General features: G+C 44.3%; 1 protein-coding gene across 1 annotated transcript in view; it reads right to left on the bottom strand.

Annotated features, from left to right (window-relative positions):
* Positions 1-2547: 2547 nt before the first annotated feature.
* Positions 2548-25881, bottom strand: part of LOC126988673 (uncharacterized) — a 36733-nt gene continuing 13399 nt past the window's right edge. The window contains exons 2-5 of the mRNA XM_050847028.1: positions 12697-12748; positions 9396-9526; positions 3651-3874; positions 2548-2836 (exon numbers count right to left, since the gene is read on the bottom strand). Of these exons, the coding sequence (XP_050702985.1) occupies positions 2548-2836; positions 3651-3874; positions 9396-9526; positions 12697-12748 (696 nt within the window). The remainder of the gene's footprint in view (positions 2837-3650; positions 3875-9395; positions 9527-12696; positions 12749-25881) is intronic.

Here is a 25881-nt window from a genome sequence, read left to right as displayed (position 1 = left end):
CATGTGATATTGGTATGCTGGATATCCTTCACTGGTAGCCTGGTAACATACCTCCCAGGTCTTTCTCTGCCTCTGTGGTGGATAGTGGAGTGTTTCCCATGTGGTATTGGTGTGCTGGATATCCCTCCCAAGGTGCAGGACTTTCATTTTCTTCATTGAACTGTAGCAGCCAGTTTTGTTGCATTCCTGTGAAGCAGTGAGGTCTAATGGTAGAAATCCACAGTCAAGGGGTTATGCGGAAACAACTCAGTACAAACAATGAATGGCTTTGTAACCGCCCCAACCTTTGCCTATTCAATCTTTTATACTCCCACAATGGATTGGGTTTTCGATGCAGCTCAGATACACAAAGAGATTTCCAGTATAGTTTCCTCAAATTTCTTAAACACGAACACGAAACTTGCTACTACAAGGAATTTTCAAGTCTTTGGTATTGGTTTGGAGCTTACTAACCCATCATGGCGAACCGTGAGAAGTGACCCACAAGTTAAGTAAGCTCCGAAACGAAAACTCAAATACCACGAAAATTACATGTATAATGTTTAGCGTAGATACAGAAAGGGAAACTTTTAGTAAACCACGGGCATTCTCTTGAGCCTCTGGTACTGGTGGATAAAACGGATCATTGTGGAGAATATAGTTTAGTTTAGGGGCTGGAAAGGTTGGAAAGTTTCGTTCAGTCGGCGCAACATCTGTGGTCATATGCCGGAGAGAGAGACAGAAGGGAAGGAATTATAGGAGAAGGGAACAGATCATAGGAGACGGGACACAACCGATTAATACCTGGCACCCATTCACTGCTGGGTGGACAGGGCGTAGGGTGTTTAGGCGCTGACAATGACTGTGTTGAACTGGCGTACGTTACGTGGAAGAGAGAGAAAGAAGAGCAAAGGGAGAACATGGAGAAAGGTGGTGCTTGAAGAATGATTAAGAAAGGACAATGAAGCCGCACGAATACCTGGGGTGCATGGGAGGAGGCGCTGAAGGACGGTGCGAAGGATGTTGAGGCTGAAGTTAATAGAGGAAAGACTCACACACACACACACACACACAGACACACACACACACACACACGAAGAAGCTAATTCCCCACCTGACTCTTGCCTCCCTGCGATGGCGATGGTGACAGTAATGCAGCTGTCCAGAAGCAAGTCCTCCAGGCAATGGGTGGTCATCCTGGTACGTGGCAAACACCTGCAACACAAACACTCAGGTAAAAAACAGCAATAAAACCCACTAGACGCTGCTCCAACAAAAGAAAAAAGAATAGATGCAAGAAGAAAGGTCAATAATTATTTTTGTGAGGAAGTATAGTGCTTTTAATTAACCCGTCTGCTGCGATTGGCACGGATTTGGCTTTTGATGCTCGCCTGGTATAACATATTGTCCCAGGTCTTTCTCTGCCTCTGTGGTGGATAGTGGAGTGTTTCCCATGTGGTATTGGTGTGCATGACTTAACATTTTCTTCATTGAATTATAGCAACCACTTTTTGTTCCATTCCTGTAAGCTTGGTGATGTCCTCTTGTAGGAAATCCTCAGTCAAGGGTTAATGTCTTTCCTTATACTCGGGGAAGCTGCTTTTTCACACACTAACCAGACACTGAGCAAATGTTTGAAGTTATAATGTGACTCCACGCGTCGCCCTCCCTTCATGACCTACCGCTTCCTCCTACCCCCCATCCTCCCCTCTCCCCTTCTCCCCCCTCCCCGCCCTCCTTAATGACCTACCCTCCTCCTACCCCCATCCTCCCTCTCCCTCCCCCTCCCCTCCCTCCTTAATGACCTACCCCTTCCTCCCCCATCCTCCCCTCTCCCTTCTCCTCCCCCTCCCTTCATGACCCCTCCTACCCCCTCCTTCCCTCCCTTCTCCCCTCCTGCCCTCCCCCTCCTTAATGACCTACCCTCCTCCTACCCCCATCCTCCCTCTCCCCTTCTCCCCCCTCCCTCCCTTAATGACCTACCCTTCCTCCTACCCCCATCCTCCCCTCTCCTTCTCCCCCTCCCTCTCCCTTAATGACCTACCCTTTCCTCCTACCCCCATCCTCCCTCTCCCTTCTCCCCCCCTCCCTGTCCCCTTGTGACTACCCCTTCCTACCCCCATCCTCCCTCTCCCCTTCTCCCCTCCCTTCCCTTAATGACCTACCCTCCTACCCCCTCCTCCCTCTCCCTCCCCTCTCCTCCCCTCCCCCTCCTCCCTTAATGACCTACCCCTTCCTCTACCCCATCCTCCCCTCCTCCCCCTCCCCTTCTCTCCCACTCCCCATTCCTCCTACCCCCATCCATCAGGCATCCTCCCTCTCCGCTCCTGCCCTTTACCTACCTCCTACCCCCATCCTCCCTAACCCTTCCCCCCTCCTGCACCTTCTCCCACAACCCCCCACCCGTATAAATCGCTCCTCGCCGCTCCACCTTAGCAGCCCCCATCCACCTTCCAGAAGTGTGACCATTAGTCCTCCCCTGTGACCAGCATGACCATTAGTGTGACCAGCAGTGCCTGGGTGGACCATTAAGTGTGACCGAGGAGTGTGACCAGCAGTGCTTGACCATTAGGTGTGACCAGTGACCAGCAGTGTGACCATTGCCACCTGAAGTGCGACCCAGGTGCGACACTTGGTGTGACCAGCAGTGTGACCAGCAGTGTGACCATTAGTGTGACCATTAGTGTGACCAGCAGTGTGACCATTAGTGTGACCAGCAGTGTGACCATTAGTGTGACCAGCAGTGTGACCATTAGTGTGACCAGCAGTGTGACCATTAGTGTGACCAGCAGTGTGACCATTAGTGTGACCAGCAGTGTGACCATTAGTGTGACCAGCAGTGTGACCATTAGCGTGACTATCAGTGTGACCATAAGTTATTTGTTTTTACGGTAAAGAAAACAGTTCAAGGGATTAAATAAATAAATAAAAAAGTCCACCAATCTCTGTTCCTGCAAAATCAGACAGAAGAAACGACTAGAAGAAGAGGTCAAACAGGGATGGAAAGTGTGCCCATTACTGTGACCATTGGTGTGACCATGAGTGTTGTTACCTGTTACATCGCTATTGCACATACACAACAAACCAAGATACAAAGAGAGGGACCGGGTAGCTTCATGAGGGTGGGATGCTGGGTCAAAATGTGTGTCTCCTTACGCGTGACGCCAGTAAGTAGACCAACAGAGAGGCAGATTAAGAAACCGTAGTCAATATCTCAGGAGTTGCCTACTTGTATGAGCCCAAAACTGCTCTCTACTCTTTGTACTTTTATCTATACAAGCCCCAAACTATTCCCTAAACTATTTTCACTTTTATTTTTACGTATTGACATTAGTTTTGGTTCTTTTTCCTCCCCCTTCGATAAATCCTGATGTCACTTTACGTGGGCTTGAGATGACGAAGCTACCTGGTTTATCTCTCTCGTAGCAACACACAAGGCTCTCAGGGTCATATTTTAAAACATTTCGTCGCCCAAGTTCACATATTTGACATGGCTTTCGTAGGAGCTGTAGGTCTTTCCAGGGGTAGTTTTATGACCCTGGTGGTAGTTTGACCCTTCTTCTGTGCTATGAACCTTAAAAAACACTCATAAAAACCCGATTGATCCCCTCTTTGACCTTTAGAAATAGTCGATGTGAGAAGCGATGGTGTCTTAAAATACAGTCCTCAGCCCCACAAGTGTACATACGGGCATGATGAACTCTTCGTGGACGTCCGTGAAGTTATCTGCCAAGTTGAGGTAAGGCGGGTGGGGTGTGTGGTGTCCAGTCGGCGCATACTGCAGCTTGAGGGTCAGGTTCCCGAAGACGTCCCTCCAGTTGGTCATGTTGGCAACCACGACGCCCTCCACCACCTCGTCGGATGTCTTCAGGGTGGGAGGCAGTCGCACGAAGACCTGGGGGGAGAGAAGAATGTTGAGGCTTGAGATAGGAGAAAGAGAAGGAAGAACATCAACTTGGAGGGCATAGGGAGGGTAATGAATGATGAGTAATGAAGATAGGACAATGAAGCCACACGAATACCTGGGTTGAGAGGAGGCAGTGAAGGGACAGTCTGAAGAATGTTGAGGCTTGAGATAGGAGAAAGAGGAGGAAGAACATCAACGAGGTGGACATTGGGAGGGTAATGAATGATGAGTAATGAAGATAGGACAATGAAGCCACACGAATACCTGGGTTGAGAGGAGGCAGTGAAGGGACAGTCTGAAGAATGTTTAGGTTTGAGATAGGAGACAGAGGAGGAAGAACATCAACAAGGAGGACATTGGGAGGGTAATGCATGATGAAACAGATGAATAATGAAGAAAGGACAATGAAGCCACACGAATACCTAGGTTGGGAGGAGGCAGTGAAGGGACGGTCTGAAGAATGTTGAGGCTTGAGATAGGAGGAAGAGGAGGAAGATGATCAACAAGGACATTGGGAGGGTAATACACGATGAATGATGAAGATAGGACAATGAAGCCGCATGAATACCTGGGTTGGGAGAAGGCAGTGACGGGACAGTGCGATGGATATTGAGGCTGAAGTTAAAAGAGGAAAAAAGGAGAAAGAACAATATGGACGGCATGAAGGATGTATATGAAGAATGAATGAAGAAAGGGTGAAGAGGAGCTATTATGTGGACGGTAGATAGAGGGAAGTGAATGAAAAATGAATAAAAAAGGAAAAGGAGGAAGAAGAACAATATGGACGGCACGAAGTATGTATGTGAAGAATGAATGAAGAAAGAGTGAAGAGGAGCCATTATGTGGAGGGGAGATAGAGGAAAGTGTATGAAAAATGAATAAAAAAAGAGAATAAGAGAAAGAAGAGCAATGAGAGCGCCATGTAGAGATGAATGTATGAAGAATGAAGGAAGGAAGAGGAGGAAGCATAAGGGATTAATATAGAGGAAAATGCAAGAAGAATGAATAAAGAAAAAGGAGATTGAAGTATAGCGATAAGGACTGGACATGGAGAATGAAACGTTTGAAGAATGAATGAAGAAAGGAAGAGCAGGAGGAAGCATAGGGGATTAATATAGAGGAGAATGCAAGAAGAATGAATATAGAAAGGAGGAGGAAGTAGAGTAATAAAGAGAGTACAGGGAGAATGAAACGTTTGAAGAATGAATGAAGAAAGAAAGACCAGGAGGAAGCATAGAGGCGTAATATAGAGGAGAATGCAAGAAGAATGAATAAAGAAAAGAAGGAGGAAGCATAGTAATAAAGAGAGTACAGGGAGAATGAAACGTTTGAAGAATGAATGAAGAAAGGAGGAGTAGGAGGAAGCATAGAGGCGTAATATAGAGGAGAATGCAAGAAGAATGAATACAGCAAAGGAGGAGGAAGTAGAGTGATGAGGAGAGGACATGGAGAATGAAACGTTTGAAGAATGAATGAAGAAAGGAAACGCAGGAGGAAGCATAGGGGTATAATATAGAAGGAGAATGCAAGAAGAATGAATAAAGGAAAGGAGATTGAAGTATAGCGATAAGGACAGGACATGGAGAATGAAACGTTTGAAGAATGAATGAAGAGAGGAAACGCAGGAGGAAGCATAGGGGTATAATATAGAAGGAGAATGCAAGAAGAATGAATAAAGAAAGGAGGAGGAAGTAGAGTAATAAAGAGAGTACAGGGAGAATGAAACGTTTGAAGAATGAATGAAGAAAGGAAGAGCAGGAGGAAGCATAGGGGATTAATGTAGAGGAGAATGCAAGAAGAATGAATAAAGTAAAGGAGGAGGAAGTTTAGTGATAAGGAAAGGGCATGGAGAATGAAACGTTTGAAGAATGAATGAAGAAAGGAAGACCAGGAGGAAGCATAGAGGTGTAATATAGAGGAGAATGCAAGAAGAATGAATAAAGAAAAAGGAGGAGAAATTATAGTGATAAGGAGAGAACATGAAGAATGACACGTTTGAATAATGAATGAAGAAAGAAAGACCAGGAGGAAGCATAGAGGATTAATATAGAGGAGAATGCAAGAAGAATGAATATAGAAAGGAGGAGGAAGTAGAGTAATAAGGATAGGACATGGAGAATGAAACGTTTGAAGAATGAATGAAGAAAGGAGGAGCAGGAGGAAGCAAAGAGGCGTAATATAGAGGAGAATGCAAGAAGAATGAATAAAGCAAAGAAGGAGGAAATATACTAATAAGGAGAAGACATGGAGAATGAAACGTTTGAAGAATGAAGGAAGAAAGAAAGAGGAAACAGATGAACATACAGAGGAAAGCGAATGAATAAAATGAACGAAGGAAGGAAGAGAAGGAAGCATAATAACGAATATGACACAAAGGAAGAAAAAAATAATGAAAGGAGGAGAAGAAGGAAGAATTGTAACACGAGGAACATATAGAAGGAAGCGAATGACGAATGAATGAAGAAGGAAGAGGAAAACGCATAGGAAATAATGAAGGCATATTGAGAACAGTGCTTGAAGAATGAAGAAAAAAAAGGAAGAGAAGGAAGCTTAGAAAGAAGAAGGAAGAGGAGAACGCATAGTATATAATGAAGCCTTATTGAGAACAGTGCTTGAAGAATGAAGAATAAAAAGGAAGAGAAGGGAGCTTAGTAGTAAATGGGGCATGGAGATGGAAGTGCATGAATAAAGTGAATAAAGAATGAATAAGCAAGGAACCAGATTAAAAAGGAGATCATAATAAAGGGAGAATATGAAGATAGGATAATGAAGAATAGCAATAAGGGGATAGAGAGGGTAGTGTGTGAATATGATGAATAAGGGATGAATAGGAAGCAGACGAAAAAGGAGAGCATATAGAAGAAGGTGCATGAGGAATGAATAAGGCAAGGATGAGTAGGAGGCATAGCGATGGGGAGGGAGTGTATGGAGAATGCATAACGAAGGGATGAGGTGAAAGCAGATGAATAAAGAGGGGAGGGAGAGAGAGTTGCATGCAGGATGAGGAGAAAAGGAATGGCTTGCTCTGTACGGTAAAGGAGGAAGGGGCACTGGCTGGCGACGCCCCTAATGAGGGAAGCACACACCTTGCCATGGGTGATTAGTGCCTCATGCACGCCATCTTAACGCATCGCTCGGAGGTGATGAGTAATACTTCTGACTAATAAGGGCAGGGAAGCTACCACGGCTAAGGAGCTAGTGAGGAGGGAGTGAGGAGAAGATAATCAGAAGCAGACGAGAAGGAAGGTTCTGAGGTGGCGCGGCAACAATGAGACGATTATCAAAGGAGTGATGGACTATTTGTTCTTACCTGTTACGAAGGCATGAAAGGAAAAGAAATCTTTGATGTACTGAAGGTATGACAGAAAGATCGATTATTCGTAGGTAAAATGAATGATATCATGAGAGGTGGATTATTTTGATATAACAAAAGATAAATGGGTAGGCGGTGGCTGAGTGGATAGAGTGAGGGCACCGCGTCCAGGACGACGCGGGTTCACACCCCGCCCGGTGACACAAGCCGGGATTTTTAGCAACCCCGTGCAGCCCCAACCGTGGACATGAAGGAAAGGTGACGCCGCCCACACTCGCTATTGCTGGAAAGGCTTTTAATCAACGCACAAAAGGGGAACGTACGATGTTTATACACTGCAGAGAAAATGCAGCAACGCGGTGAAAAATCTCGTGGGATGGAAAACACCTTATGCTTTTTTTTTTTACAGTAAAGGAACTCAAGGACAACAAAAATAAAGTGTAGAACAAAAGCCCGCTAATCGCTGCTCCTATAAAAGAAAACCGTAAAGAGAGGCCAAAAGAGAGGCAGGTCATTGCGGGATGATTACTATAAACCTATTAAGTATCAAGACACCTCTCCACCCGAAACTGACCTCTCTTTTGGCCCCTCTACTTTTGTCTATTATGGGAGCGGTGAGTAGCGGGCTTTTTTTTCTCTCTGCACTCTTTATGTTGCCCTTGAACCGTCTCCTTTGCTATAATAAAGAAGTGCCAACTACTATGAGTGTGGGCATGATCTTCCCTTCGTGTCCACAGTGCGGGTCGGGGCGTCAGGCTGAGAGAGTCGTATTTTAAAACATTTCGTCGCCCAAGTTCACATAATTGGCAAGGCTTTCGTAGGAGTTGTGGGCATTTCCAGGGATAGTTTTATGACCCTGGTGGTAGTTTGACCCTTCTTCTGTGCCATGAACCTTAAAAAAACACTCATTAGAACCCGATTGATCTCCTCTTTGACCTTTAGAAATAGTCGATGTGAGAAGCGATGGTGTCTTATAATCCCAACCTTCGAGAGTCGTATTTTAAAACATTTCGTCGCCCAAGTTCACATAACTGGCAAGGCTTTCATAGGAGTTGTGGGCATTTCCAGGGGTAGTTTTATGACCCTGGTGGTAGCTTGACCCTTCTTCTGTGCCATGAACCTTAAAAAACACTCATGAAAACCCGATTGATCCCCTGTTTGACCTTTAGAAATAGTTGATGTGAGTAGCGATGGTGTCAAAATACAGCCCCCAGTGAGTGCCGCCGAAGTGGTACCTGGGACAGCGACCTTTTGGCTCATTGGTGACTCAGTTCGTTTGCCGTTCTATTCTGAGGACCAGGATTCCATTCCCGGCACTCCGAGGCGTACATTTCGAGAATTTTTACTACGTTATTACAGTTTCTCTTAAGCTTTTACCTCGCTTCATATAGGGTCACTCTTTGGGGGCTGTGGCGCGGGCTAAAGAATGGCTGCCTCTCCTGACGTCATGCGGCGGCACTTCGGGGGTTCGAACCGGCTCGCCCTGGTTACCTTTTACGAGTTATTGACTGTTCTGAGCATTTTTATTGCTATTTAGGTCTTTTTCCGGCCCCTCATGCCATATAAAAAGGAAGAAAGTGCTGTTTTGCATGTTAAATATTCTGGGATTTTGTTATATGGCTGAGGGAAGGTCGTGGCGGGGAGAAGGAACGCGTTAGAGGGAGACAGAGGCAGTTACGGAAGCTGTTGGGAATACATGTCAATGGTGGGAGGCATGCCAGGAATGGGCGGCGAGGGTGATGGAGTGCAGGGGACGTTTGACGAAAAGGAGGAAGACAGGTGAGGGCGGTGTGAGGGGAATGACTAATAATATGAATCCATTAGCCAGTCCCTTCTTTTTCTTAAGGTTTCTGGCTCCTTCCTGTTCTGTTCTGGTATCCTGTTGATCTGTTCTGTTCTGTTCTCTCTTTTTTCTTTCGTTTCTCTCCCCTTCTCTCTCTCTTCTCTTCTCTTCTCTCTCTCTCTCTCTCTCTCTCTCTCTCTCTCTCTCTCTCTCTCTCTCTCTCTCTCTCTCTCTCTCTCTCTCTCTCTCTCTCTCTCTCTCTCTCTCTCTCTCTCTCTCTCTCTCTCTCTCTCTCTCTTCTATCTTTTACGCTCATTCTTTTATCCTGTTTTCTTCCCTTTCTCCTTCTGTCTTCTTATGCTCTCTATCTATCTATCTATCTATCTATCAATGTCTCTCTCTCTCTGACTCACCTCAAACCGCGGCCTGAAGTAGTGTTCCACCTGTATTATCTTGTCGTTCGTCTGGGTCCTGGCCTTCACCCTCAGCGTCCATGGTCCCACCAGCGGGTACTCGGGCAGGTCGAAGTTCAGGTTGATCACCCCTACGGCGAAACCAAGCCGTCTGTTAGTCCCTCGTGTGGCTTGTGGGCGTTGTACATTGCTTGTGGTGTCTGTGTGGCTTCTCATGTATAGCTTGTTCGTGTTATGTATAGCTGAAGGTGTCTGTGTAGCCTCGTGTTATATAATCCTTCCGCTCCTCTGTATATCATCTTATTTAACTTGTTCGTGTTATGTAACGCTTACGACCCTCTGTGTAGATTATTCATGTTATACAATGGTAATGTTTCCTTTGTAGCAACGCTGGTATATCTGCCATGCTATCCTGCGAGTCGTTGGCATATAGTATGGCTGATACGTGCTCCGAATTATCATAAGGACAAGGACAGGCTCTTTAGGTATTACTGTGGGTGATGTTGGGGTTGGTAGGAGACTGGTACGTGCTGTGTTGTTTTGTTGTTTGTTGTGGTTTTGCGGGTTGGTAGGAGACTGGTGCTGTTGTGAGTTGTTTGTTTGTGGTTGTTGTTGCTCTCATTTTTGTGGTATTTGTCTTTTGTTTCTGTCGATGTTACGTGTGAATACTGATGTTGAACTGGTGCTGTTGTGTTGTTTTGCTGTTGTGAGTTGTTTGTTTGTGGTTGTTGTTGCTCTCCTTTTTGTGGTATTTGTCTTTTGTTTCTGTCGATGTTACGTGTAAATACTGATGTTGAACTGGTGCTGTTGTGTTGTTTTGCTGTTGTGAGTTGTTTTTGTGGTTGTTGTTGCTCTCCTTTTTGTGGTATTTGTAAGGTAGCGGTATGTGAGTGATTTATATTGCCATGACATAGATGAAGTATATATAGTTTTGCATGCTCATTTATACAGTTTCATAAATGTCAAAGTGTCCTATATATACTTAACTTTAAGGGGGGAAAGAAATGTTATATATGTAAGTCGACCTTTAACACACGACGGCACTGTGTTTTCTTTGAGGACACGCTTTCTTAATCTGTGATATTTATATAGTTTCATATTACTATTGCCAAAGTGTCCTTATATACTTACATTAATGGGGAAAGGAAATGTTATATACGTAAGTCAACCTTTAAGACATTGATGGTATTGCATTTTCTTTGAGGAGGACACGTTTTCCGAATTTGTGATATTTGTGACGCAAACACATCAGAATAAATCAGATCATTCAAAGAAACTCCTGCAACAAATCTTTCCTATGGGGTACTACACTATTAATGCCTACAGCAGCAAGATCACAGAGTATGTAAATTAATTAAGCAATGCAGCGACAGACGTTCAGATTTTCACACGTGTTACCTTCCACGTGTGAATTAGAACAAGGTATTGGTGTTCAGGTAGCCATGAAGTGCTGGCAAAGAACGAAAAGGAAAAAGTAATAGAAAGACAAGAAAGAAGGAAAAGTAAACGACAAAGGAATAAAAGAACAGGAACAGGAAGAGAAATAAGAATTAGAATAAGGTATTGATGCTCTGAAGGACAATGATGGAGAGGAGGGAGGAAAATGAAGGACAAGGATGGAGAGGAGGGAGGAAAATGAAGGACAAGGATGGAGAGAAGGGAGGAAAATGAAGGACAAGGATGGAGAGAAGGGAGGAAAATGAAGGACAAGAATGGAGAGAAGGGAGGAAAATGAAGGACAAGGATGGAGAGAAGGGAGGAAAATGAAGGACAAGGATGGAGAGGAGGGAGGAAAATGAAGGACAAGGATGGAGAGGAGGGAGGAAAATGAAGGACAAGGATGGAGAGGAGGGAGGAAAATGAAGAAGGATGGAGAGGAGGGAGGAAAATGAAGGACAAGGATGGAGAGGAGGGAGGAAAATGAAGGACAAGGATGGAGAGGAGGAAAATGAAGAAGGATGGAGAGGAGGAAAATGAAGGACAAGGATGGAGAGGAGGGAGGAAAATGAAGGACAAGGATGGAGAGGAGGGAGGAAAATGAAGGACAAGGATGGAGAGAAGGGAGGAAAATGAAGGACAAGGATGGAGAGGATCGAGGGAGGAAAATGAAGGACAAGGATGGAGAGGAGGGAGGAAAATGAAGGGCAAGGATGGAGAGAAGGGAGGAAAATGAAGGACAAGGATGGAGAGAAGGGAGGAAAATGAAGGACAAGGATGGAGAGAAGGGAGGAAAATGAAGGACAAGGATGGAGAGAAGGGAGGAAAATGAAGGACAAGGATGGAGAGGAGGGAGGAAAATGAAGGACAAGGATGGAGAGGAGGGAGGAAAATGAAGGGCAAGGATGGAGAGAAGGGAGGAAAATGAAGGACAAGGATGGAGAGAAGGGAGGAAAATGAAGGACAAGGATGGAAAGAAAAGGAAAAGAAGGAAAACGATGAAGGAAATAAATAAACAAAGAGAAGATTGATGGATAAGAAAGAAGAAAAGAAGAAAAGGTAAACGACGAAGAAATAAAAGAAAAACAGGAACAGGGAGAGAAATGAAAACTACAAGTATATGATCGCCGTACAGCAAGATATCTAAGTTAGCATTTCAAATTTTAAGTTTTCTTTCCGTAGAACATTGAAGAAGAAAATTTTAATGTATGGTAGACTATAATATTTTAGTTAACTTTTAGCTATAACAAACAGGACCATTCTTCGTTGGGGTCAAAAGGGGACTATTACCCAACCTGATTAACTACCTGTCCCCTGAATCAAATACGAATTAACTATAGCTAAAAGGTCCATGGCTGGTATATCGCTTCTCTCTCTCTCTCTCTCTCTCTCTCTCTCTCTCTCTCTCTCTCTCTCTCTCTCTCTCTCTCTCTCTCTCTCTCTCTCTCTCTCTCTCCCTTAACATCTATGAAATGCCCTCAAAACATTTTATACACTTCACGATACCTTATTCATACTAACTACCGGAAGAACAGGACAGAGTAGGAGAATGAGGAGGAGAAGAAAGTGAAAACAGTCACAGTGGAAGGAAAGAAGTGTAGAGAGAACAGTCACAGTAAGGAGGAAGTGGAGAGAGAACACAGTGAAGAGAAGGAAGCGGAGAGAGAACAAACAGTGAAGAGAAGGAAGCGGAGAGAGAACACAGTGAAGAGAAGGAAGCGGAGAGAGAACAAACAGTGAAGAGAAGGAAGCGGAGAGAGAACACAGTGAAGAGAAAGAAACGAAGAGAGAACAATCACAATGAGGAGGAAAAGCAGAAGGATAGTGGTGGAGAGGAACCGTGAGAATTCGCTGGTGGACTTACCATGACTGGTCTGCATTGATGGCCAGCGACGCATCGTGCGGCCGCGGGGGTCCTGGAAACACAAAGATGAGGGTGAGGAGGAAGAATAATTTGTGCGTATGAGTGTGTACTGAAGCATGGGATGAGAGACAAGGCGCTGTGGTGCGTATGTTGAATGACAAAACCTGAATGATAAAAAATGAGCAATAAAAAGACACTAATAAACTACACACGACATTACATACATAAGCTAATCCATGTAAATGATAAAAAGTGAATGACAAATAGTGAATGAAAAATAGAGAATGATAAAAAGTGAATGACAAATAGTGAATGAAAAATAGAGATTAATAAAAAGTGAATGACAAATAGTGAATGAAAAAATAGAGAATAGTAAAAAGTGAATGACAAATAGTGAATGAAAAATAGAGAATAGTAAAAAGTGAATGATATGAATGATGATATGTAAATGATAAAAAGTGAATGATAAAAAATGTGTGTGTGTGTGTGTGTGTGTGTGTGTGTGTGTGTGTGTGTGTGTGTGTGTGTGTGTGTGTGTGTGTGTGTGTGTGTGTGTGTGTGTGTGTTCCTTTCTTTGAACTAATACCCATAACAAAGTCAGAAGTAATTTACGTTCTTTTCAGGATACAAAACTTTTAGGCACCACCTGCAAGGAACTTAACATTATTTCTATACCGTATAGTCTTAAGATTGTTTTTTTTTTTTTTAATGGATATACCAATTTAGTAACATCAGTGCTTAGGGACCACATATATTGACCCACGAGCTCGTAGATGGACCGCTCTGAGCTAACTCCATAGTATTTAAAATGTTATTCTATTTCCACAGCGAGAGGCAGCTCAATGGGAGAAAGACTGAAAAATACAACCCTTGAATTGGTGTCCAAGCATGTAGACAGATATCATTCCAGCATGTACACAAACACACAATACACCAACATACAAACACACCAAAAATGAGATATTCAAGTTTTATTTTATTTTTATTTTTTTTACGTCGCGTTTCACTTTCACCTGACGTCGCGTTTCACTGGACATTAAATATACAAAGAAACAAACAAACAAATAATTAACCATGCACACACACACACTAACTAATTAACTAACAGACTGATTAACCAACCAAACAGCTAACAACCACACAAGCGAGCAAACATACAAACAAATAACACAAAGCAAGGAAGACGGACTCACGGATGGCCGGCACAAAGAGAAGGAGAGGAGGACGTAACAGACCTGCACCTCCCAAAACGCATTCATATCGAGGGGAAGAGATACAGCGAGCAGAAGACGGACAGAAGAATGGCCAAGTATTCCGAGCTTCATCTCTATTCTGGAGGAGCTCTAACCCGCCCTGTTTTGGTGACTGACAGATTGGGCGAGAAAGGACCTCTGATAAGGCTACTGCATGGGTATTGTGGAGGGGAAGAAGAGGAGGAGATGCGTGAAGATAAGTAGGAAGAGGAGGAGGGAATAGGAGGAAGAGGAGGAGAAAGAGGGAGAGAAAAAGGAGAAGGAAATATAAAGAAAAAAAGAAAAAAAATGAGAAGTCGGGGAATAGGAGGAACAAGAAAGGAGGAAAAAGGAGGGGAAAGAGGGGGAGAAAAAAGAGGAGAGGGAAAATAAAGAAAAAAAGAAGAAATGAGTGATAGGAAACTCTGGGAATAGGAGGAACAAGACGAGGAGGAGGAGGAGAGAGAGGAAATAAGGAAGGAGAGGAAGAGAGAGAGAGGACCAAGGCGATTACAGAATGAAGATTACAGAAGGGAAAGGAGAGGAAGAGAGATTTAGGACCAAGGTGATTACAGAATGAAGATTACAGAAGGGAAAGGAGAGGAAGAGAGAGAGGAAAAAAATAAGAAATGAGTTATAAGAGAGGGGGCTGACATGGAAATATAGAACATGCTAATAACAGAGAGCTTATTTTCTCTTTTTGAAGCTCCCGCGGTTCTATTCACTCGTCGGGCACTCACATAACCTGCGGAAAAGATTGAAGAGCTTGCAGTAGTTAGGTACGAGAACGCTTATCTCACCCGGTAGCGATGAAGTAATGATAAAGGCAGTTTGTAAAGGAATTGATCGTATTTACATTAACTATTTCTGTGGGAAGTTTGTTTCAGTGATGGATAAGTGAACAACAAATGCAAAAATACTCCCATTAACCCCTTGACTGCGGATTTCCTACCAGAAGACATCACCAAGCTACAGGAGCGGAACAAAAAGTGGCTGCTACAATTCAATGAAGAGAATTGTAAAGTCCTGCACCTTGGGAGGGGATATCCAGCATACCAATACCACATGGAAAACACTCTACTAACCACCACGCACAGAGGCAGAGAAAGACCTGGGAGTGTATGTTACCAGGCTACCAGTGAAGGACAAATCCGTGCCAATCGCAGCGGACGGGTTAAGATAGATGTTAGGAAAGGTGACACAAAAACCTCATAATTTTTCACGACTTGCTCTTAAGAAATATTTATGAGGTTAGAGTAGATTAACATAGATATCAAGATGGACGATGACTAACTTAGCAACCTCAGATTTACAGATAACGTAGTCTTGTTATGTGAGACTGAGGAAAACTTACAATCCCACATAGCATGATTGGGGAGCCTGAGAATGTCTGAGAGGAGGCCCGAAGGTGATTATGAAGAAAGCAAAGGTAGTGTTTATTAACCAGTTGGCGGGAAAATAAATAATAACCAATAATGACAGAGTTTGTTTTCCTTCCAATAGTTTGCTTCCTCAATGACGTGACGAAATACAAACGGTTCTAGCCAAGTGAAGAAAACGGAAAAAAGAAAATATATGTTGACAGATAGATACGTAGATATTGATAGATGCGGATAGATAAATAGGAAGATAGATATACGTTGACGAATGAAGAGAAAGATATTCATATTGTTTGGACATCTATGTTATCTTAGGCTCAAAATGAAACTGAAACCGTAGTTGGAAAGTTTCGTTTAGTCGGCGCAACATCTGTGGTCATATGCCGGAGAGAGACAGAAGGGGAAGGAGTTATAGGAGAAGGGAACAGACCCCAGGAGACGGGACACAACCCCCGATTAATACCTGGTACCCATTCACTGCTGGGTGGACAGGGGAGTAGGGTATCGGAAAAGCCGCCCAAATTTCTCCACTCCACCCGGGAATCGAACCCAGGCTCTCTCGTTTGTGAGCCAAGTGTGCTAACCACTGCACCACGAAGACCCCTACTGACCCAGGCTCCCTCGGTTGTGAGCCAAGTGTGCTAACCACTGCACCACGAAGACCCCTACTGACCCAGGCTCTCTCGTTTGTGAGCCAAGTGTGCTAACCACTGCACCACGAAGACCCCTACTGACCCAGGCTCTCTCGTTTGTGAGCCAAGTGTGCTAACCACTGCACCACGAAGCCCCCTACTGACCCAGGCTCTCTCGGTTGTGAGCCAAGTGTGCTAACCACTGCACCACGAAGCCCCCTACTGACCCAGGCTCTCTCGGTTGTGAGCCAAGTGTGCTAACCACTGCACCACGAAGCCCCCTACTGACCCAGGCTCTCTCGGTTGTGAGCCAAGTGTGCTAACCACTGCACCACGAAGCCCCCTACTGACCCAGGCTCTCTCGGTTGTGAGCCAAGTGTGCTAACCACTGCACCACGAAGACCCCTACTGACCCAGGCTCTCGCGGATGTGAGCCAAGTGTGCTAACCCCTGCACCACTAAGCCCCTACTGACCCAGGCTCTCGGTTGTGAGCCAAGTGTGCTAACCACTGCACCACGAAGACCCCTACTGACCCAGGCTCTCTCGGTTGTGAGCCAAGTGTGCTAACCACTGCACCACGAAGACCCCTACTGACCCAGGCTCTCTCGGTTGTGAGCCAAGTGTGCTAACCACTGCACCACGAAGACCCCTACTGACCCAGGCTCTCTCGGTTGTGAGCCAAGTGTGCTAACCACTGCACCACGAAGCCCCCTACTGACCCAGGCTCTCTCGGTTGTGAGCCAAGTGTGCTAACCACTGCACCACGAAGCCCCCTACTGACCCAGGCTCTCTCGGTTGTGAGCCAAGTGTGCTAACCACTGCACCACGAAGCCCCCTACTGAAACCGTAAATATATATAGACAATTGTTCGAGAAGCAATGGAAGCTTGAGTTCTGGATGACACGAATTACTAACTCTCTACAACAAGAAACACGTAAAGCAGATTCAAAACACGTCCATGCAGCTTGGTGAAGGTTCCTAAGGCTTATTTTATTGGGAAACGACGTCACAGCGAGCCTCGAGAGTTTTTGTTCTTGGCAAGGATGTCGCAATGTGCATCAACTAGGCAATGGAATCCAAGACCCAGATTGACAACAAAGAGGTGAATGGCTGCAGCTTGCTATAGTCAAACCATTTCACACAGTCCTTATACCCACTCTTCTTCCTTCCTTTTCCTTCCCTTCCTTTCCTTTTCTTTCATTTCCTTTTCTCTCCTTTTATTCTATTTATTTTCCTATCCCTTCCCCTTCCCCTTCACCCTCCCTTTTCTTCCTTCTCCTCCATTCCCCTTCCACACACGACCTCAGTACCATGTTTTGAAGTGGAGAGAGGGAGGTGGAAGAGGAGAGGAGGGTGGTGGAATAGCGTAACTCAGCCACTCCCCGGGGGTCCTCTCCTCCACTCTGCTCTGCCACACAGTCCCAACACCTACATTTTCCTCTAATATGTTACCTATAGCTAACATATGAAAGGGAGAGATAGGTGTTGGGGCTGTGGCAGAGCAGAGGGGAAGGAAGGACCCGCGGGAGCCAACGCCTATTCACCATATTTAAATTGATATGTACATAGTGAGATAGAAATACCTTAATACCTGCAAAGGGCAACATGGAATCACACACACACACACACACACACACACACACACACACACACACACACACACACACACACACACACACACACCTCGCTTTTTTTTCCTCCTTTCTTTTACTTGCATTTTTTTTCAAGTCATTTACTCCTGCAGTCGTTTCACTTATGTTTATTCCTCCTCTCTTTTACTTTATTTTTTTTCCCAGTCAGGCGTCACAGTCATCGCGTCAGTCACAACAACCCGGCGCCAGTCACAACAATCGTATTACAAGACATTTCGTTGCCCAAGAACACCTAATTCACAAGGCTTTCCTAGGAGTTGTGGGCATTTCCAGTAGTAGTTTCATGACCCTGGCGGTAGTTTGACCCTTCCCCTGTACCGTGAACCTAAAGAAACACTCATTAGAACCCGGCTGACCCCCTCTTTGACCTTTAGAAATAGCTGATATTAGGAGCGAAGGTGTCTTATATACCGACCAGGGCCATATTACTAAACATTTTGTCTCCCAAGTTCACTTATTTGGCAAGGCTTTTGTAGGAGTTTGGGGCATTTCCAAGAGTACTTTTATGACCCTGGTGGTAGTTTGACCCTTCTTCTGTACCGTGAACCTAAAGAAACGCTCATTAGAACCCAACTGACCCCCTCTTTGACCTTTAGAAATAGTGATGTAAGAAGCGAAAGTGTCATAATACCGACCCGCGGCGCCGTCACTCTGTCGACTCAGCCACCGCCTCCGCATCGTCCCTTGATTGTTCTCTTCGCTCAAGTCCTCCACCATGCATTCCGCTTCCGCTTCGCTTCCTCCTTCCCTACAATCTATTTACTTTCGCTTCGGTTTTTCTCCCTCCTCCAGCCCTGTGTCTCCATCTCCATCACTCCTTTGCCTACATATGTCTTTTCGCCTCATCACATAGGAACGAACACAGAGCACAAATCTTTGCTTTCTAAACTACCCTCCTACGGTTTCTATCCTTCTCTCTGTACCTTTATCTCCAGTTTCCTTTCTGACCGTTCTATTTCTGCCGTGGTAGACGGTCACTGTTCTTCCCCTAAATCTATTAACAGTGGTGTCCCACAGGGTTCTGTCCTATCTCCCACTCTTTCTGTTGTTCATTGATGATCTTCTTTCCAAAACGAACTGTCCTATCCATTCCTACGCCGATGATTCCTCTGCATTATTCAACTTCTTTAATAGAAGACCCAACTACAGGAACTTAACGACTCAAGGCTGGAGGCTGCAGAACGCTTAGCCTCAGACCTTACTATTATTTCCGATTGGGGCAAGAAGAACCTGGTGTCCTTCAACGCCTCAAAAACACAGTTTCTCCACCTATCCACTCGACACAATCTTCCAAACAACTATTCCCTATTCTTTGACAACACCAGCTATCACCTTCCTCAACACTAAACCTCCTCGGTCTATCCTTAACTCAAAATCTCAACTGGAAACTTCATATCTCATCTCTTACTAAATCAGCTTCCTCGAGGCTGGGCGTTCTGTACCGTCTCCGCCAGTTCTTCTCCCCTGCACAGTTGCTGTCCATATACAGGGGCCTTGTCCGCGCTCGTATGGAGTATGCATCTGATGTGTGGTGGGGCTCCACTCACACAGCTCTTCTGGACAGAGTGGAGGCAAAGGGTCTTCGTCTCATCAGCTCTCCTCCTCATACTGATAGTCTTCTACCTCTTAAATTCCGCCGCAATGTTGCCTCTCTTTCTATCTTCTATCGATATTTCCACATGACTGCTCTTCTGAACTTGCTAACTGCATGCCTCCCCCCTCCCGCGGCCCTTTGCACTCGACTTTCTACTCATGCTCATCCCTATACTGTCCAAACCCTTATGCAAGAGCTAACCAGCATCTTCCCTCGATCATCCCTCACGCTGCTAAACTCTGGACCAATCTTCCTTCATCTGTATGTCCTCCTCCCTACGACTTGCACTCATTCACGAGGAGGGTATCAGGACCTCTCCTCCGAAACTGACTTATCTTTCGCCACCTCTTTGGATTCTTTTTAGGAGCAGCGAGTAGCGGGCTTTTTTTTTTTTATTAATGTTTCCTTTTTTTGCCCTTGAGCTGTCTCCTTTGTTGTAAAAAAAAAAAAAAAAAAAAAAAAATCTCAGTGTTCCGAATACTGAATGTTAACGATCAATTTCAGAGGAATCCACGCCATAGACGAAGAACCACATACGATTTACCACGAATTGCACTCTGAAACTACGCCTGAACCAGAACCATTTCCAAACCAGGACAAGCCAGGACCCTCCTTCATTGTAATTGGTGATGTCTCCACTTGGGGATGTGGAAGATGAAGCCCTTCTCACCGGGGAGCCACAGACCCGCCATGGCTCGCATCACACCTAACAACTCACGTTCCTGCTCGTTCTGTATTTGCATCCTATCGGTTCCTGCGGACTTCATAGTAGTTCAGACTGGCTGTGTGTGACATCCATCTCGATTACGGATGGATTAGTTTGGCATCCAGGTCGTGTTCAGCTGATTCGGGTTCATGAGTCGCGCTGGATCGTTTACGCCACCAGGGATCCAGTTGGCTTCCAGTGAGTTGTGTTAGTTCGTTTAATTTCGTATCGATTCTCAGTGTTTTTTTAGCCACACGAAGCAACTGGAAGCAGGTCGAGGAGTAAGGGAGTATCACGATGTAACAGGGAGACTCACGTAACTGACTGCTGTTTCGGCCACCTCTTCGGATTCTTTACAGGAGTAGCGAGTAGCGGGCTTTTTTACTGTTGTTTCCTTTATTTTTGTGCCCTTGTGCTGTCTCCTTTGTTGTAAAAAAACAAAAAAACAGGGAGACTCAAAAATGCAATACGATCCTCACTCGATAAGGCCAATTTTAGAGCATGTCCAAAACACTGCGCGGCGAGGGTGGTCTGCGGATTCAAGTCGAGTGCCGGAAAGTCTGCCGAGCCGTGATCCAAAAGGAATACGAAGCCACCAACAAGACCGTATCGGAGCGGTTCGGGACACAGTTCTTGAATGCTTGAGAGCCACACGTGCGCTTGGGTGGCCATGTCGGAAATTGCGCAGGCCGAAAAGTTTCCCCGCTGACAAGAGAGGTTACCGTCCAAACTTTTTCGGGGAAGGTGCTGGAGGCCGATCGCGAGTCCAGCACGTTATCGACCCGTTGCTGGATGACACAGACGGACGGACGGACACAGATAGACAGACAGACACGACGAAGACGCAGATACAGACAGACAGATGGACAGATACGATCGCGAGTCCAGCACGTTATCGAACCGTTGCTGGATGACACAGACAGACGGACGGACACAGATAAACAGACAGACAGACAGATAAAACGACGAACACGCAGATACAGACAGACAGATAGACAGACAGATACACACACACAAACTGACAGGCAGGCTATATGATCTACTTCCTTACCCACGCACACCGCCTATCATGAATAAGTGTGTGTTTGTGTTCGTGTGTGTGTATGGGAGTATACCAGGCAGGATACTGTTGTCGTGAATAGCAAACAGCGATGGATATGGAACGCAGACCTGAATTTTGATGCCCCTGTCTAGTAATCTTAATTCTCGTTGCTTCTCTCCTCCTCGTTCAGGGTTCCTCGTTATGCTCCTCCACACCCCACCTCGCCTATATCCTTCTCTTTGCTCTCCCGTCCCCTGCCTATCATCCCTCTAACATTAGCATCAACGTCGTCCTTTCCTCTTGCATAACCGCGCCGATTAGCATAACTCGTTTCAAGGTCACATGTCACAGAGTACGGTCATGAATAATTTATGTATAAGGTGGGTACGGAAGGGTGCAGTTAGAGTATCGTGAGGATGATTAAAGAATGAAGATTACAGAAGGGAAAGGAGAGGAAAGAGGGAGAGAGGACAAAGAAGCTGATTAAAGAATGAAGAATTGAAGAAGAAAAAGGAGGAAAAAGGACAGATAAACAGAAAAAGTGAAGATTATACCCAGATAGGAAAAAAAAGATAGGGAGATAACGAGATAGAAAAATATAGATCAGTAGGTAGATAAAAAGAACAATAGATCGACTGATAGATATAACAAATGGTGCTAGAGGGAAAAACTGATATAGAGATGAAAAAAAAAGTTAGAGAGCAAGTTAACAGAAATGAAAATAGACACAAAAGAATAAATACGAGAGAGAGAGAGAGAGAGAGAGAGAGAGAGAGAGAGAGAGAGAGAGAGAAACAAATGAGCGAAATAAACAATGAATGAAAAATATATATGATTGAATGCATGAATACGGAAGTTAAGGACAAAAACAGAACCGGAAAAGGAAGAAGAGGAAGAAAACAAAGGTAGGAAGGAAGAAAGGCAAAGAATAAGAAGATAATGATAGGTTGATGATGATGATGGAGGTGAAGACAGCGCGTGACGAGAGAGAGAAAGAAAATAAAAACAAGAGAGAGAGAGAGAGAGAGAGAGAGAGAGAGAGAGAGAGAGAGAGAGAGAGAGAGTTTCCTTCCTCATTCTCTTATCTAGTTTCTCTCTTCCTCTTCCTCTTCCTCCTCTTCTTCTTCTTCTCTAACTTCTCTTTCTCTCTCTTCTTCCTCCTCCTCTTCCTCCTTTTTCTCTTAATTTCCTTCTTCCCTTCTTCTCCTTCACCTCCTCTTCATCTTCCTCCTCTCCTTCTTATCCTGTAACCATATTCTGGCTTCTCTTTCTTCTTCTTCTATTCCTCTTCCTCTTCCTCTTCCTCTTCCTTCTTCTTCTCTAAATCTTCTTCCTCTTCTCCTCCTTCCTCTTCTGTAACTCCTCTTTCTAATTTCTTCCTCCTCCTCTTCTTCCTCTTCCTCTAACATTTCCTCTTCCTCTTCCTCTTCCTCCCTATTCTGTAACTCCTCTTTCTAATTTCTTCCTCCTCCTCTTCTTCCTCTTCCTCAAACATTTCCTCTTCCTCTTCCTCTTCCTCCCTATTCTGTAACTCCTCTTTCTATTTTGTTCCTCCTTCTCTTCTTCCTCTTCCTCTAACATTTCCTCTTCCTCTTCCTCTCTATACTTTAACTCCTCTTTCTCCTCTTCCTCTAACATTTCCTCTTCCTCTTCCTCCTCTTCCTCCCGATGCTTTTTCCTTCTCGTCTCCCTCGCTAGGCACCAGCAGGGCATAAACCCATCAGTTCCAGCATCCGAGGGAGACAAAGAAAGACAGAGGGGGAGAGAGAGAGAGAGATGAATGGGTAGATAGATAGATAAGCAGATAGATCGGGGGAGCTGAATGGTCCTTCCTCTACCGATGCACAGGTTAGATTTGAAAGGTAGATGTGTGGTAGTTTAAAATCGATGGATGTAGATGTTTTAATCAGAATATAAGGAATAGGAGGGAAAGAACGATGTTGAAGGAAAACGGTAATTAATATGATGTTTTTGTTTGTATAGAGAATGATTGAAGAGGGAAAAGGAGATGAGATAGAGGGGGATAGAATGGATAAGTTCATACATAGACGTTCAAATGGAGAATAAATAAAAATAAAAATACTGAAGATGTTGCTCAGAAAAAAAAATAAGAAGATAACTAGATGCAAGATAGATAGATAATATAAAAATACTGAAGATGATGCTCAGAGAAAAAAAAAGATAAGATAAGAAGATAGAATAACAAAATACTTATAAAATAAGATGCTCTATACTAAAAAAGATCAGAAGATAACTAGATACAAGATAGATAGATAACATAAAAATACTGAAGATAATGCTCAGAGAAAAAAAGATCAGAAGATAACTAGATACAAGATAGATAGATAACATAAAAATACTGAAGATGATGCTCAGAGAAAAAAAAAGATAAGGAAATAACTCGATACAAGATAGATAGATAACAAAAATACTGAAGATAATGCTCAGAGAAAAAAAAGATAAGAAGATAACTAGATACAAGATAGATAGATAACATAAAAATACTGAAGATTATGCTCAGAGAAAAAAAGATAAGAAGATAACTAGATACAAGATAGATAGATAACATAAAAATACTGAAGATGATGCTCAGAGATAAAAAAAGATAAGGAAATAACTCGATAGAAGATAGATACGAGTAGATAGACAAGGCAAAAAATGATAGGAAATTGATCTATAGGTAAGAAGATAGAGATATACGATACTATAGACTGACAGTGACTGATAGGTTGTTTAATTCATATACTGACGGATAGATAAACATAGGAAGATAGACAGATAGATAAACATAGGAAGATAGACAGATAGATATATAATAATGACAGATAGAAGCACACTGATATGATACGATAAAATAGACTGTCTTTTTTCTTCTCAAATTCTTCATTCTGTAATCAGCTTCTTGGTCCTCTCTCTCCCCTTTTCCTTCCTCTTTCTTCTGCGATCTTCATTCTTTAATCAACTTACTCCTGTCTCTCCCTCTCCTCTTTTTTTATTTTAGATTTTCTGCGATTAAAAAAGACAAAATTTAACCTTTAACCCGGTAGCAGCGACGGGCCAAATTTGTGGCTTTAGCGTGTACCAGCGACGGGCCACAGTTTTGTCATGATATAAACCCCCCAAAATAGATGATGCATAAACTGATCACAAACGCGTTGATATATATTATGAAATGGTTTGTGTGAGTGATGATTTGTTCCCATTTTTCTCGCTTAGAGGGGCCTTTAAGAAGCATGATCCCAGCAGCTACCAGGTTAACTCGGTCCATTTAAACCCGCGCCAGACATTTAAAATTTGCACTACGAGGAAAACATTGCTCGGGGACTATTTCTAGATGGTATAAGAACGTTTTTAACCCAGTTTTGCAAAATGCTATATTTTGGCCAAAACAGCCCCTCCAAGGTGTCGCGTACACCCTCAATCATCCTCACGATCCTCTGATAGGTAGTTTAATTCATATACTGACAGATAAACATAGAAAGATACAGATAGATATAAAATGACAGACAAACACGCTGATATCCAAATACAGACAACATGATCATGGGCTGTACTCGTGATCGTCAGCCAGTAGGCCTATCCTTCCTGAGAGAGATTTGTAGTTTATTTAATCGATCTTGGGGGCAGTAAGTATAGCGCGTTTATTTTTTTCATTATTGTTTTCTTTTTTTTAAGCCCTTGATCTGTCTCGTTTGCTGTAAAAAAAAAATCTATAGGCACAGCTGGAAACCTTACGAACTGCACTCCCCCCTCCCCCCCACCCCTATTCCCCCAGCTGAAGGAGAGACAGTTACCTTTCCTTGGCACCGGAGAAAATTTTGGCATCAGAAAAGTTAGAAGCTCAGTCGGGTAAGATGGCAGGCTGAGAGATTACCACTACACCACGGAAGGGATATGTGTGGTGTGTGTGTGTGGGGGATCTGTGTTTGTGTGTGTGTGTGTGTGTGGAGGATCTGTGTTTGTGTGTGTGTGTGTGGGGGGGGGTCTGTGTGTGTGTGTGTGGGGGGTGGATCTGTGTTTGTGTGTGTGTGTTGGGGGGGGGGGTCTGTGTTTGTGTGTGTGTGTGTGTGTGTGTGTGTGTGTGTGTGTGTGTGTGTGTGTGTGTGTGTGTGTGTGTGTGTTTGTGTGTGTGTAAGGGTATGTATGTGTGTGTGTGCATGCGCGCGTGTGAACCCTCGATGACAGCCAGTGAATAATGCAGAAAACACTTGTTGTGCTTACATATACCCGCTGGAGGTCGTCAGGCGCGCACACACACACACACACACACACACACACACGTACAGGATTAAACCGAAGTGACAGGAAGGAAGGAAGGAAGGAAGGAAGGAAGGAAGGAAGGAAGGAAGGAAGGAGGGAGAGAGGGAGGGAGGGAGGGAGAAATAAACTGACTCGCTTGTATAAATGAACAGGAGGATGTTAGCGAGACAGGCAGACAGACAGAAAGACAGATAGAAATAGACAGACCCGAGAGAAGAGCACTGTATAAAAGACATCCACACAGACATCCAAACAGACAAAATGACTAACGGGAGACAAACAGACACACAGAGACACAAGTAGGTTGGCACAGGGCGGGGCGGGGAGGGTGTGAAAGCGTCGTATTGCAAGACATTTCGCCGCCCAAGAACACATATATGACAAGGCTTTCGTAGGAGTTGTGGGCATTTCCAGGGGTAGTTTTATGACCCTGGTGGTAGTGTGACCCTTCCTCTGTACTTTGAGTCTAAGAAACACACATTTTTGACAAGGCTTTCGTAGGAGTTGTGGGCATTTCCAGGGGTAGTTTGATGACCCTGGTGGTAGTGTGACCCTTCCTCTGTACTTTGAGCCTAAGAAACACACATATTTGACAAGGCTTTCGTAGGAGTTGTGGGCATTTCCAGGGGTAGTTTTATGACCCTGGTGGTAGTGTGACCCTTCCTCTGTACTTTGAGCCTAAGAAAC

This window comes from Eriocheir sinensis, chromosome 70 (genome assembly GCF_024679095.1).
Source record: "Eriocheir sinensis breed Jianghai 21 chromosome 70, ASM2467909v1, whole genome shotgun sequence".
Lineage (NCBI taxonomy): Eukaryota > Metazoa > Arthropoda > Malacostraca > Decapoda > Varunidae > Eriocheir > Eriocheir sinensis.
The sequence above is the reverse complement of the archived record's forward strand: the minus strand, read 5'-3'. Positions and strand labels throughout refer to the sequence as shown.